Raw genomic sequence first — 12966 nt, 5'->3', positions numbered from 1 at the left:
ACTCACCTCATGCTGTCCAAGACACTCCCTGTTAAAAAATAAAAAAATTAGAGATTAGAAAATGCCTATTTCTTTTGGGGACTTCAAACAGTGACAGTGCTTTCACACAAAAATTAGTGCAATCTATTTTTTAAAACTGCAAACTAAGAAAATCACCCATCTATGCAGCTCAATGCCTCCTCCTTTTCAACAGTTGTTTGGATTGCTGTGTTTTATAATGAAAATCTCAAAATTTGTTTCATTGCAAATTAATTGTAATTGTATATGAAATCAGTTACTTTTTAGAAAGTAACCTGCTTTTGTTCCAAATAGCATCTTCTTTTTCTCTACTAATACATCATATTTTTCAGTTATTTCAGAGGTCTAGCCCGAAGAACAGTTATTTTTAAAAAAATATCCCTGATAACTTCTTGGACACAAAATAATTACCTTCCATATAAAACCTCCTTTTTTAATTTGCCTTTTTTTTAATTTTACTACTTACACTGGTATAGGAACCTCACAGGGAGGGCACGGGAGTGCAGTCTGAATGAAGGCTGGCTCAGATGGCTGTTCCCAAGGCCCTGCAGACTGATGCTGAGAGCAAAAGACACCAGCTGAATACAAAACATAAATGGAACTATCTACCTGACCATAAATAAATGTACAATCTAAAGCCTTTCCAATTCTAAGAAATTCACTTTCTATTAACTAGCTTTTTACTAATGGAAATCTCCACATCCCATACAGAAAAAATAATTACAGTTTTATCCTTAGCCTGGTTAGAGATAGAAAAATTAAGTCCTGTGGCTCCTAGTGCTAAAAATTAAGCACAAAGCCAAATGAAAAAGACCAGTAAAACAGTTAATAAAGGTAAACATATTTCAACTAGTAAGCTACTTCAATTACCACCATGCAGTGCATAACACATGTCATGTTAAAAACTGCCAATTTCTGACCTCTAACTTGTGCAAAATTTGATGGTTTTGTAAATACCAGACTTAATTTCTTTTTTGTTCTTATATTAAAAGCAATTGCTTAAAGCTGAAATTAAATGTTTTTAACACAACTCCACCAGGAATCTTATCATTTTCTGAGCAACTCAATTATGTATTACAAAATTAGCTAGATTGCAACAAAGGAGCTAAAACCACTTAGCATCATGCTGAGCAGTATGTCTACCCTCTGTGCTTGATTATGTGTTTACTCTGAACTCCAAAAGCCCCAAAACAGAAGATTCAGGTGAAACTGATGCTCATTGTTCCAAACACAAATAATGCACCATTTTTCACTGTTTACTTACTGAGCCTGTTTGCTTCACTAGTGCCTCATCATGGCAGGGAACAGGGCACAAATGCCCACAGGTTAAGGTTTTCTGGCAGGGCTGGCGACACGGAGGGCACCGCCCAAAGTGACAGTAGTGTTTCTCCTGGGTAGGATGGTGACAGGTAGGTGGCCGACTGAAGTAAAATCCAAGAATGAATCAATTAGACAGCAGGAAATACAAAGTTACAGTCACTGGGCAAGTATGTTCAACATAAAAAGAACTGAAATGAAAAAGCTGTTGGTGTTTTTTGTGAATTAGTTTACTTTTCATCTTCAGCGGGTTGTTAACCTTACAATAAAATCAGAGAGGAATTCTAAATAAAATATCAGAGTTGATTTACATATTCAAACAGCTGTTTCAATCCTAATTCTACTCTGCACTACATAATCTTGCTACATCCCAGCAGAAAATATTCTTTTTCTTTTGCTACTTTTCTAGATAAACCGCCTCACTGAGGTACTTCAAAACATACCAGAGGAGACTTGAAGAAATGAGCTGGTCTACTGAGTTGGAAGAGCTTGGTGAGACAGAACCTCGCCCATGAAGCAGGCAAGCTGCTCATGAAACCTCTGTGCCAGAGAGGTATCTGATAGGAGACATTATTGCTAATCTCCACCTGCACAGTCAGGGATTCAGAAGACTAAGTAAAAACTGTAATCAGATAATGAACAAATTTTGCCTTTCATGGTATATTTTACCATTTTCTTTAAGAACACTTTAAACTCCACTAAAGAACAGGAAACAGACCCACTTTCTATACTGACCTGCACAGCTGCTTGCACTTGGGAGGTTTGATGGTGCGCTCTCTGCCACAGGGCACTTTGATGACAGTTCTTCCACAATTGCATTTCACATCTACAGTCTCCGGACATGGATTACAACTACCTAAAAATAAATATATTAACAATGTGAAAGGCAAGCCAGAAATAACCCCTTTATCACATTTATAAAATAAACCCAGTTATTTGGATCACACAACACTTAGGTGTTTTCAATTTGTATTTCAGTCTTACTTACCTATGAAGAAATGTCATCTTTCATCTAAATTCAAATAGGGACACTGAAAAGCTGGTACAATAAAGTTTTGCAGATTTAGTATGATATTCATGTTCAGCCCATATATAATGAATGCTTCTTCCTTGACAACATCTTCCATCTCTATAAAGTTAATAATCTGATGCATTTTAAAAACTGTATCTGTAAAAGATCTATGTTTTAATTCATAAATCTCCCACACCATTTCTTCACCAAGTGACAACTGCTAAGTTTTATTATTGAGTAATTTAACAGCAAGAATATGAATCTGCTAAAAAAGCAAAGATGTGAGATTTTAGCTTACTAATCATGTTGCATTCTGAAGCTTTAAAGAAAACAAATGAAGACATTTACAGCAAAAAATTTTAAGTAATTCTGACTTGTTAGCAGGATCTGAAAAGCAGCATTTCAAGAAGCAGATATCTCACTGGCAAAAGGCTGCTGAAGAAGCACTACAGTCTTCATATTGCAAAGTAAATTAAATAAGACTGTAGTGTTCTGCATGCACAGAAATATAGAATCATTTGGGCTGGAAGAGATCTTAAAGATGATTTAGATCCAACCCCTGTGCCATGGGCAGGGACACATTTCACTAGACTACACTGCTCATAATCCCTTCCTCAAAACACTGCCAGGGATGGAGCATCCAAAAATCCTCTGGACAACCAGTTCCAATGCCTCACCACTCTCACAGTAAAAAATCTCTTCCTAATCTAACCTAATCTAATCTAATCTAACCTAATCTAATCATATTCTCTTTTCACCTAAAGAATTGTCCTGCCCCTTGTCCAGCCACTGCCTGTCCTTGTAAAAAGTCCCTCTCCATCTTTCTTGTAGGCTGCCTTAGGGACTGGAAGGCTGCCAGTCTCCTCCAGGTTTAACAACCTAAATTCTCTCACCCTTTCCTTACAGGAGAGGTGCCCATACCTCTCATCACCTTAGTGGCCCTACTCTGGACTCTCTCCAACAGGTCCATGTCCTTCCTGTGCTGGGACCCCAGAGCTGGATGCAATGTTTCATGTGAGGTCTCAGCAGAGCAGAGCAGAGGGGCAGAATCCCCTCCCTCCCCTGCTGCCCACGGGGCTCTGGATGCAGCCCAGGGCACCTTTGGCTCTCTGGGCTGGGAGTGCCCATGGCTGAGTCATGTCCAGCCTCTCACAGCACCGCCAAGACCCTCTCAGCAGGGCTGCTCTGGATCTGTTCATCCCTCAGCCTATGTTGATACCAGGGATTGCCCCAACCCTGGGGTGCAGCACCTTGCACCTGGTTGGTAAACATCATGAGATTCCAAGGGCCCCCTTCTGAAGTTTGTCCAGCTACTTTTGCAAAATAAACCGAAGGTCTAAAGCTATAGTGCCCAGAGTGGCTAATATGTCTACAATTCACTTAAATATTCTGTTAAGGAAGACAACTGGCAATATTCTCAAAAATACAGAAAGGCAGAGATCAGAGATTCAGAGAGCCTGAAGGTAAGGTGAGAGCACACTGTTCTCAAATCAAGCGTTATAATGTACTACAGTAGGAAACAAAACATTTCTGGCAACACACTGTAAATTTCAGCAGGCACAATAAATATTTAAGAAAAGAAGGAAAAAAAAAACCAAAAACAAAAACACGAACAGAATAGATTAAGTTACCTTTTTCCAGGGACTCCTGCTAAAGGCCAAGTGTTTATTATCACCAACCTCTAAAAATTCTGAGATTTGATGCCTTTTAAAGGACCCCATCTGGGAAGTTATTTTCTATGAGGCATTATTTCCTTTAATATCAGTGGTCACTGCAATCTGACAGCTCATAGGAAAATTACCCTGACCTGGTATTATATACTAAAGATAAAAAAATTAATCATAACTTTCAGTAGCTATTAAAATATTGGTATATAGGGAGAAACATATATAAATATTTTTATGTTAAAATAATTGCCTTTATTAGGAATACTTACATTTATGAAGATACTACAAACTGTACAAGATTGTATTTTGTTAAAACACAGAATTTAGAAAAGAAAATAAATGTATCATCTGGTATCATTAGCGATTACCTTCATTATATGCAACTTTAGTGAGTAAATAGACAATTATGTTCTTTTGATAAGTTATTCTTCAAAGTGTATATATTTGTTATTTACATTCTCAAGGATCACTTTTGTTTTCTTACAGACATTGCTTTATTGTTTTCATGTTAATTACTAGAAATCTTTGTCACTTTTAGCCAGCAGCACCAAATACAATCATTCAACATAAAAGCTTATCCCATAATACAGCATAAGCTCTTGAGTTTTCCAATCAGAATTTTATTTTAGAATTTAGTTATCAACCAAACTAACGTGGAAAAGCAATGTTACCAGTTTTCTTCTGACAGTACACCAAAAAAATTACATATTTCCAAGATTTTAGAGAGGTACAGGGGATGGAGAAGAAAGGGAAGGGAAAGAGAATAGGGGGCACAGTATACAGAGAAAAACCAAACTACTAGTTTATTGTGACAGATTTAATAGCAAGTTAACAGGTACAACTACCACATTTACCTATCCTCTTCTCCTAAGAGTCACTGCCTCAGAAGGAAGACTGGCTAAACAAGTTGTGATTTATTTCCTGAGTCATTGCAATTTATACTTCAGAATACTAAGGAAAATTACAGAGGCTGCTTGGCTGCTGTTTCAGCAGGGCAGCAGCTTCCGTGGGGAAAATTGCTGAGAGGGCAGACAATTTTCCAGTCATTCCAATTTAACCCCCTACCAAGCAAATGTCCAAGCAATCTGCCAGGTAATTTTGCCCATTTCCAGCATCTTTCTAACCAAGGTCACTGGATTCCGAAGCAAACTTTTTTGTATCCTTCTCAGTCAGTAACAAGTTCTTATTTTCTTTTACCAGTAGGATACCGATATATATTCAAATTCCATCATATTTTTTTCTTCATTTTAAGCCCACTTGTACCACATGTTGCATTCTAGGATTTTTTAAAACTGTCCAGACTCAATCAGCAGCAGTCATTTCTTGTATGCATTTGGACTTTGTTATGCAGATTCAGTGAACAGAATTATTGAGCAAAGGAAGTCAAGCCATGGCTTTTGTATTACACCATTGGAAAGAAGACAGGAGCATTTTTAGAGGAAAATTATAAAGCAAAATCACCACATAAAAATTCAGGTTGCCACTATGTCCTTAAGTTCTAATCAGCACTTTCAAACACACTGCCCCCACAAAAAGCCCACATGCAACAATGGAGAGAATTTATTAAGCACTACACACAGTCATATAAGCATGAAATTTGGCAAAAAAATAAGCAATATTCCATCACTACAGGGATTCTTCACCTGATCTTACCTCTGTGGCAGCCTGAAGGGCATTTGTGATTTCTGCAGCCGAGAGTCCGCCCGCAGACTTGATCACAAGGTGGACAGTTTCCAGAACAGCACTATTAAAAAAAGCCCCATGAAATCTAATAACTGGACACTAACATTTTTGGTGTACACTTTCCCTCGTCTACTATCTCATTTTTTCAACACTTATTTAAAAAAAAAAAAAAGAGTGTAATTTAGTCAAATTTCCTCAAACCCATTCCAGAAAAAAGACTACCTGTGAAGTGGTTTAAAAAAATTATTACAAAATAACAAGAGAACACATTTTAATGCATCATTTCAACACATTAAAAAGGCAGAGGGCTTCAAAAAAGCATAAAGCTCAAAATATTATAATATTTTAATCACAAATAATTTCAGAAGATAGGACATCTAACAGTTCACCTCATTATTCTGCAATTTCTTCCACTTTTATGCTCTATTGTCCCCAGCACAAAAACGTTGTTAACCATTTTTTTATACACCCTTTACCTTTGTAGTAAAGGCAGATAGTTTCAAGACCAGTTATTTATTTTCTATTCTTAAATCACTAACATGAAAGAATCAAAAAATTTCATAAAATCATCACATCAGTGGATGTTGTATCAGGAGAGAACATCACCTTTTCTATTAACTTGAAAAGTACCTTCCAACAAGAAACCTCGATTTTCCACCATGGAGGTGTCAACATTGCATTTACTTGTTTTGTAATCTTTTTACATAAAATAAATTTACCACAACAATAATATTCAAAAATACTTAAGAGTTAAACTGTATTTTTTCATGCCTGTTTGTGGTAAGTAGTCCAATTTTCCCAAAGTATTAATTCAAAACTAGGAGGCAACTTTCAGGCTCTCTTGAATGAATAAACTGAAAAGATATTTCTGGTACTTTTGACTTCGAATAAGAAGTGAAACAAATCTCCAATTCCCAACTGTCAGACCACTGCTGCTTGCACTGCTGTGTATGTGGGATGGAATGCTGGGCTGTGAAAAATAAAGAGCGTGTCCCTGACAAAATTTTAAGTGTTTAAGTCCCTACAAAGCAGGGAAATAAATTGATTTAACTGCTGCAGAAAGCATAAAGCATCAGTGACTACTGAAAAACCTGACAGCAAAACTGCCTTCAGGAACTGTAGAGTTGTCAAAATCCCCTCCCTGCTTATAAGGCCAGTGAGTGTTACTTGATGTCACCCTTTTCAGAGAATTCTGGTACATTGAAAACTAATTTCAGTGACATGGAAGAAAATTCCTCTTGCTACACAGTAACATGAGGTGAAGCAACAAGTTGATGTGGTTTTATCTAGACTTTTTTCACAAGTCAGCTAAACAATGCATTTGAGACCGATCACGTCTGGGCTCTTACCTTCCTGCGGCACTGGTGCTTCTGGCAGTCGCGGATTTTGGTGCACTTGGTTTCACACAGGTATGGCTTATGGCACGGCATGCGCTTGGTGTGCTTCCCACAGCGACACTGCTTTTCAACCTCCTGGGCACCAGCACAAGCAAAAAAAGCAGGGTGTTTTTCATATAAGAGAAAAAAAAAGGAAAATAAAATGTTCTACTACTATCTGTAAAGGAAAGTTCGAGGAAAAGTAACATTACACTGCATACACAAGGCAAGCGTGTCCTGCAAGATGATAAGTGTAACCGCAAAACAAATTACTACAAGAAAGTACCTCTCCTGCACATGAAAGTAGATTCACCCCTAGTGTATACAGATAATTTAAGAAGTAGATGAGCAGGTTTATCTGACCTTCATCATGGCTGTCAAGTGATGATTACTATCACCTAGACTTTGTAGCCAAAGCTGATTCAGGAAGAGACAGCTGAGACCTGACAGAGCAATGGCTTTGTAGGCCAGACCACAGAAGCTCCAGAGATATCTAGAGCACAGCAAATTTCTTACTGTTAATTTTCTTACAAAGAAGAAAATAATGTTATGTTATACCATCTTCCATCACACTAATGAAGGAATATCATAGAAAGACAAAGCCAGAAGAAAGCGAGAAAAGATGGGGGGGAAATTGTCTTTTAGGGCATAATAATTAAAAAAAAAAACAAAATAAAACCAAGCTAAAGCAATACACTCATCCACAGGTGCAGGCTCAACTCAATACAGTGCTCAATGACTTACTCAGAGTTGTGTTGGGGTGGGAGGGGAATAATGAAAGAACATGTTGTTTTTAATAAACGAGTGACAGATTTTGTGGTACATATGATTTCATTTCATCAGGTGACTTGCACTGTTCCAGGCACATAGTTGAAGAGCCCAAACAAAATGTGAACTGGACAAAGTAAGACTAACCTGTCTGCATATTTCACAGGGACCCCGATGACAGCGCTGTGAACATTTATGGATGCCACATTCCAGAACTTTGTCACAACTATCACCACAGGTGGGCACATCTTCTGTACAAGGCAATGTGAACTCTAGATGAAGAGAGAAAAGTAGAAGTAAACATTTAGGAAACAAAAAAAAAGCCAAAATATTTAGGAAAAAAAATGCAATGTATAGTAAGTTCAAATGACAGTTGTCTTTTGTTTTTTTCAAAGCTTCCTTCGATTTACTTAGTTATTCACATCAAAAATTAAACCCCTAAATAAATGGTGCTAAATAAAGCTTTGAAAGCCAGGCAAAAAAAAGTTAATGTACGGTCATGGTTGACACTAAGAACTTTTTATGGACCCTGCCCTGCAGAATTAGCCTAAACTACTGACTGTGAAAGACTGGAGGACTTTTTATTCAATGTATCATTAAAAAAAAAAACAAGAGTAGCTTACTTGTTTTTCCGCATGGGCAAGACCTTTTTCCAGAACGAGGACAGTCTCCACAGGGACCAGCATGACAAACTTGTTCACATGTGTGATTGCCACATGGCAAACACTTCCCACACACCTGAGAAATTCAGAGAAATCAGTGAATGCAATGAAATAGAACTACATACCGAGCCAAAGCAAGCCAAGGGTAAAAAGCAGGAGTGAAATGCTTCTGGATGGAATTTCACTTTTTCTGAATTTTGTTAATAAATGTTGTATTTGCCAGATTCACAAAATAAAACTGACTGTCCCTGCAGTGATCCTGCCTGGAAGGCCACAGTACAGTGAGGAGTTAGTGATTCACAAAACCTGAGTAGCTGCAGGTGTGTGCTGGGCTGCACCTACAGCTCTGCCTTCAGGCCTGCATTGTGGGCACATACACTTTGGCCACAGGATAAACTTACTGTACAGAAGAGAATGGAGGCACCTCCCACTTGGTACCAGTGATTATGCTGTCTGCATGTCCTTGCCTTTATCTAAAGAGCAGCAAGAAGTTCTCATCTGAATAGCCTTTGTGTTTGACTGCAGAAATTATGATCAAGGATGCTTTCCTCTTGTAAGATCCTACAATAACCTTCAACAACCAAAGTGGGGTCTGCACTGTATGCTGCACATCTATCATGGCCCATTCAATGCTGCACTGCTTGGGGTTCCAGAGATCTAAAGGGACAGGCTAGTCTTTAGATTATACTCCTTTTCTCTACAGTGTTAGTTGAAATGAATTGCATTTTAACTGATACTTCACAGAGGCCAAGTACCTTCCTTACGGGGATCAGAATGGCCAAATACCCCCTGATACAGCCTCCCCTCCACCACTTATTTTTTAAATTTTTTTTTTTTCAGTCTGTCAATCCACAGCCTTGGTCTTAAGCACAGGCTGCAAATACACTTCAAAGAATTAATCACAAAGCTTTCATTCTGCTACAGTCCTAAAATTAGGCATGAAAGTCTTGTCTGCTAAGCTATGGTTTCGTTCTTATTTTTGAAGGCAACAGCTGAAATTTCAACCTCAAGTAAAAGAAAAAGAGTATACAGTTCAATTCACTGCTAGAGTAACCCCAGAACAATTTCCGAACAGTAACATTTTAACTATTATAGAAAATTAATGGAGCCACCAATTAAATCTCTACTCAAACAATGCTGTTTATATTTTTGATTTGTACACTTCCAAAAGTTAATTTTTTTTTCTTACTGAATAAGTTTTTCCCATCCTTAATACATCAAGTAATCAAATTTTATAAAGGTGAGAAATCTGTTTAAAAGGATAGGTTCAACATACCTGATCACACTGCCACTGAGGGCTTGCACAAAGCCTCTCTGCTGTCTGCCTCCCACAGATACACTGTTGTTTACTGACACGTGGACAAGGCTGACAATCTCCTGCATGCAATTGCAAAGTGACACTGAGAATAGGAATAGCAAAAGAATGATGTATCTTAACAACAGAAACAGCTACTGCTCTGAAATTTAAAAAGGTTGGCCTACCTGCATGACAGGGGTTCTCACAAACATGCTGTCCACACAGCAGTGTTCGCCCACACGGCAGGCGGCAAGACCACTCCTTGGCACTGCACCGTCGGGGCACTGCTTTGGCCTTCTTACAGTGACACGTTGTTGTGACCATCTTCGGGCAAGGTGGACACGGTCCTAATGACAGGAAAAACAGTATCTTGCTAATGACAGGAAAAACAGCATCTTGTTAATGACCATTCATCTTGTTAAAGACCATTCAGCATTGACTACATCTCTTCTATTCTGGGAATTTTAAATATACTTAAGAGATGCTAAGTTGAACTGTGTAACAGGTATCTAAATACAGGTCACACAACCAAGAAACACAAAGGATTTACCTGGATGACAAAGCAGCAAACATTTATGACCACAGGAAGGTTTGAATTCCCTCTCACATATTTGACCACAGGAGTGAGGTACCAGCCATGGGTCCACTGCTGGATTCTCCACTTTTCCACAGTAACAGTAATACCTACTGGGAGTTTCAGAGCGTTTGTATTCAAACCTACATTTTGGACTAAAACAAGGGGAAAAGGAGTCAAAACAAAAACAACTTCTTAAAACAATTAAAAAAAAAAAAAGCAATTTTACCATTTTGGCTTCCCAAGACTGTTTGAATGCTACCAATTAACATTTTTACAGCTACTATAATGAATAACAAAAATACACAGTAACACAGAAGAAAGGTCTTTCTATTTGTCAGATATTACATTAATTAGAATGTCTAAGGAATTGCTTTGTTAGTGCAATTTCTCTTCTCTAAGAATACATATAGACAAAAATAAGCACAGCAAAAATCAGAACAGTTTTTATGTCAAGTAATATCAAAAGAATCTATGCAACAGTTAACCTACTTAAATAGAACCAATTTAAAAAAGGATTAAAAACCAGGGGTTTACTAGTAGCAGTCTATTAGTCATGTAAAACAAAGTTTAGCAATGCTATTAAAACCAAGCATACTAATTAGAACTTTATATGAAAAAATTTAGGTTCAAGATGTACACCTTCATTGTTCACCCCTGATGTTGAGAGAAGTTAAAAAATTAATTATTGCTAAAGGTAGACAGACACTAGAGGCCTGGGATTTATAAAGTGCCACAGGCCCAACATGCCCCACAGAAGCCATGAACAAGGGAGGCAACAAAGGAGAGGAAGGAGAAACAAAGCAATTCACATTGCTGGCTACACTGAGAAAAGACAACAGACAAGAAAGTCCCCCTCAGAGAAGAACAGAAAGACTCTGAAAGACCTATGCACTCATTTTTATCAATTAAAACATCACTTTGCCCTGATATAATATATTACAGACCATGAACCATTTGTCTATAGTGATAGCATTGTCTTAGCATGTCCTTAAATGTAAAATAAAATACCATTTGCCTGAAGAGGCATTATCAACTTGAGATGCTGCCAGGCAACAACTGACACTTTATTTCCTAAACAAAACTGCTTAGGAAACTGTATTCATGTAGCCACATTATTACCTCCTTCTTTATACCATCTCAAGGAAAACTGCAAGACCTAATTTAATGCTTGGATTATAACGAGACTAAAAAAATAAACAAATCCCTACATCTTGCTATTTGACAATATTTTTTAAACTTATTTCATGGTGCCAACTTTAAAAGTGAAAAATATGTAAAGCCATTCAGAAATAAATATCAGAAGTTGAGACACATGACAGATTAAGTTACCTTGTCAGATGTTAAAACAAATTTTATGCAGCAAGGGTTTAGTAACAGTGTGAAATTTTTCTGAATCATGTTAACAGAAACTTACATAATTTTAAAAAGCAAAGAAAAGTCAGCCTTCTGAACAGTTTTTTTGTTGTTGTTGCTGTGCACATGATGTACAAGTACCACTCCTTCTAAAGGAACACCAGTTTGCCTGGTTTTCCCAACAGAAATAACTTTGTAAATGTACCACGAGGAGCTCACCATGGCCAGGGATAGTCTTTCTTCCCAAAGTCATCATCTGTCAGAGGAGAAGATACAAGGAAGAGGCTGTCCTTGGCCCACTTTTGGATACACACCAGATGAAATATACAAAAGCATCCACAACAGCTCCAGACCTAAAGAGCAGACATCAAGCACCAATTGCTTTAAATGAGGTTTCTGTTTCCACTGACAAAAATCTGTAACATCTGAAGAAATACTTCCCTTCCAAAATGGTTTTTCAAAGATAGATTATACCCACTGTTAGATCAGTACATAGATTCATATCTGTTACAGATTCATACCTGTAATCTTTTTTCCAACTCCCGTGGGAAGTTTTTGCCAAGGATGATGGAGCCCAAAATACTCAGATAATCAGAGAAATGTTGATTTAAACACTGTTGGAGGTCGTGTAGCACAAACTGATGCCCAAAGAAGGACTATTGCCAGCTTGGCTCTGTTCAGACACAGCTTTGCCAAGCAAAGCTGGAAAGCCCTGAGGGATGGGGACTCCACCACCATTGGAGCAAGCTACTCCAACTGTCACATCCCCTTCCTAGAACCCAAACTGCACCTCCCAAGGCCCAGTTTGTGCCACTCTCTCTCATTAAACCACCTGACACCATAAAGATGACTTTGGTTTTACCCAAAGCTGTAACAATTTGGTAAGAAAAGTGCAGAAGAAAATTTTAACTATTTTTTTTTTAATAACTTCAGACAATGTTATGAAATAATACTGTGAAAATGCAGATATTTTCTCCAGTAACTTACAGAAGACAGAGGCAATGACTAAATTTCTATAACTATGGTAACTAACTTCCCAAAGCTAAAGCTAAGCAGGAGACATTATATAAACAAACAGATTTGGCCAAAATTCTACAGATTCAAGATAATTAGCAAACCACTGAGTTATAAAAGAAGGCTTTCAAGTTACCAAACCATCTCACTTCTGCTAAGGTAAGATTAACTCTATCAAGAGCCACAGAAATATGAAGCAAAACTCATTGAGATCTGAAAGAA

General features: G+C 37.7%; 1 protein-coding gene across 2 annotated transcripts in view; it reads right to left on the bottom strand.

The window, feature by feature from the left end:
- NFXL1 (nuclear transcription factor, X-box binding like 1) overlaps positions 1-12966 on the bottom strand; it is a 45270-nt gene that overhangs the window by 28698 nt on the left and 3606 nt on the right. For both annotated transcript variants that reach the window (XM_074541535.1, XM_074541534.1), the window contains exons 4-15: positions 11950-12083; positions 10351-10529; positions 9986-10147; positions 9780-9880; positions 8465-8579; positions 7989-8113; positions 7047-7169; positions 5668-5758; positions 2071-2191; positions 1283-1439; positions 485-576; positions 7-28 (exon numbers count right to left, since the gene is read on the bottom strand). In XM_074541535.1, coding sequence (XP_074397636.1) covers positions 7-28; positions 485-576; positions 1283-1439; positions 2071-2191; positions 5668-5758; positions 7047-7169; positions 7989-8113; positions 8465-8579; positions 9780-9880; positions 9986-10147; positions 10351-10529; positions 11950-12083 — 1422 coding nt within the window. The remainder of the gene's footprint in view (positions 1-6; positions 29-484; positions 577-1282; positions 1440-2070; positions 2192-5667; positions 5759-7046; positions 7170-7988; positions 8114-8464; positions 8580-9779; positions 9881-9985; positions 10148-10350; positions 10530-11949; positions 12084-12966) is intronic.

Source organism: Zonotrichia albicollis, chromosome 5, assembly GCF_047830755.1.
Source record: "Zonotrichia albicollis isolate bZonAlb1 chromosome 5, bZonAlb1.hap1, whole genome shotgun sequence".
NCBI lineage: Eukaryota > Metazoa > Chordata > Aves > Passeriformes > Passerellidae > Zonotrichia > Zonotrichia albicollis.
The sequence above is the reverse complement of the archived record's forward strand: the minus strand, read 5'-3'. Positions and strand labels throughout refer to the sequence as shown.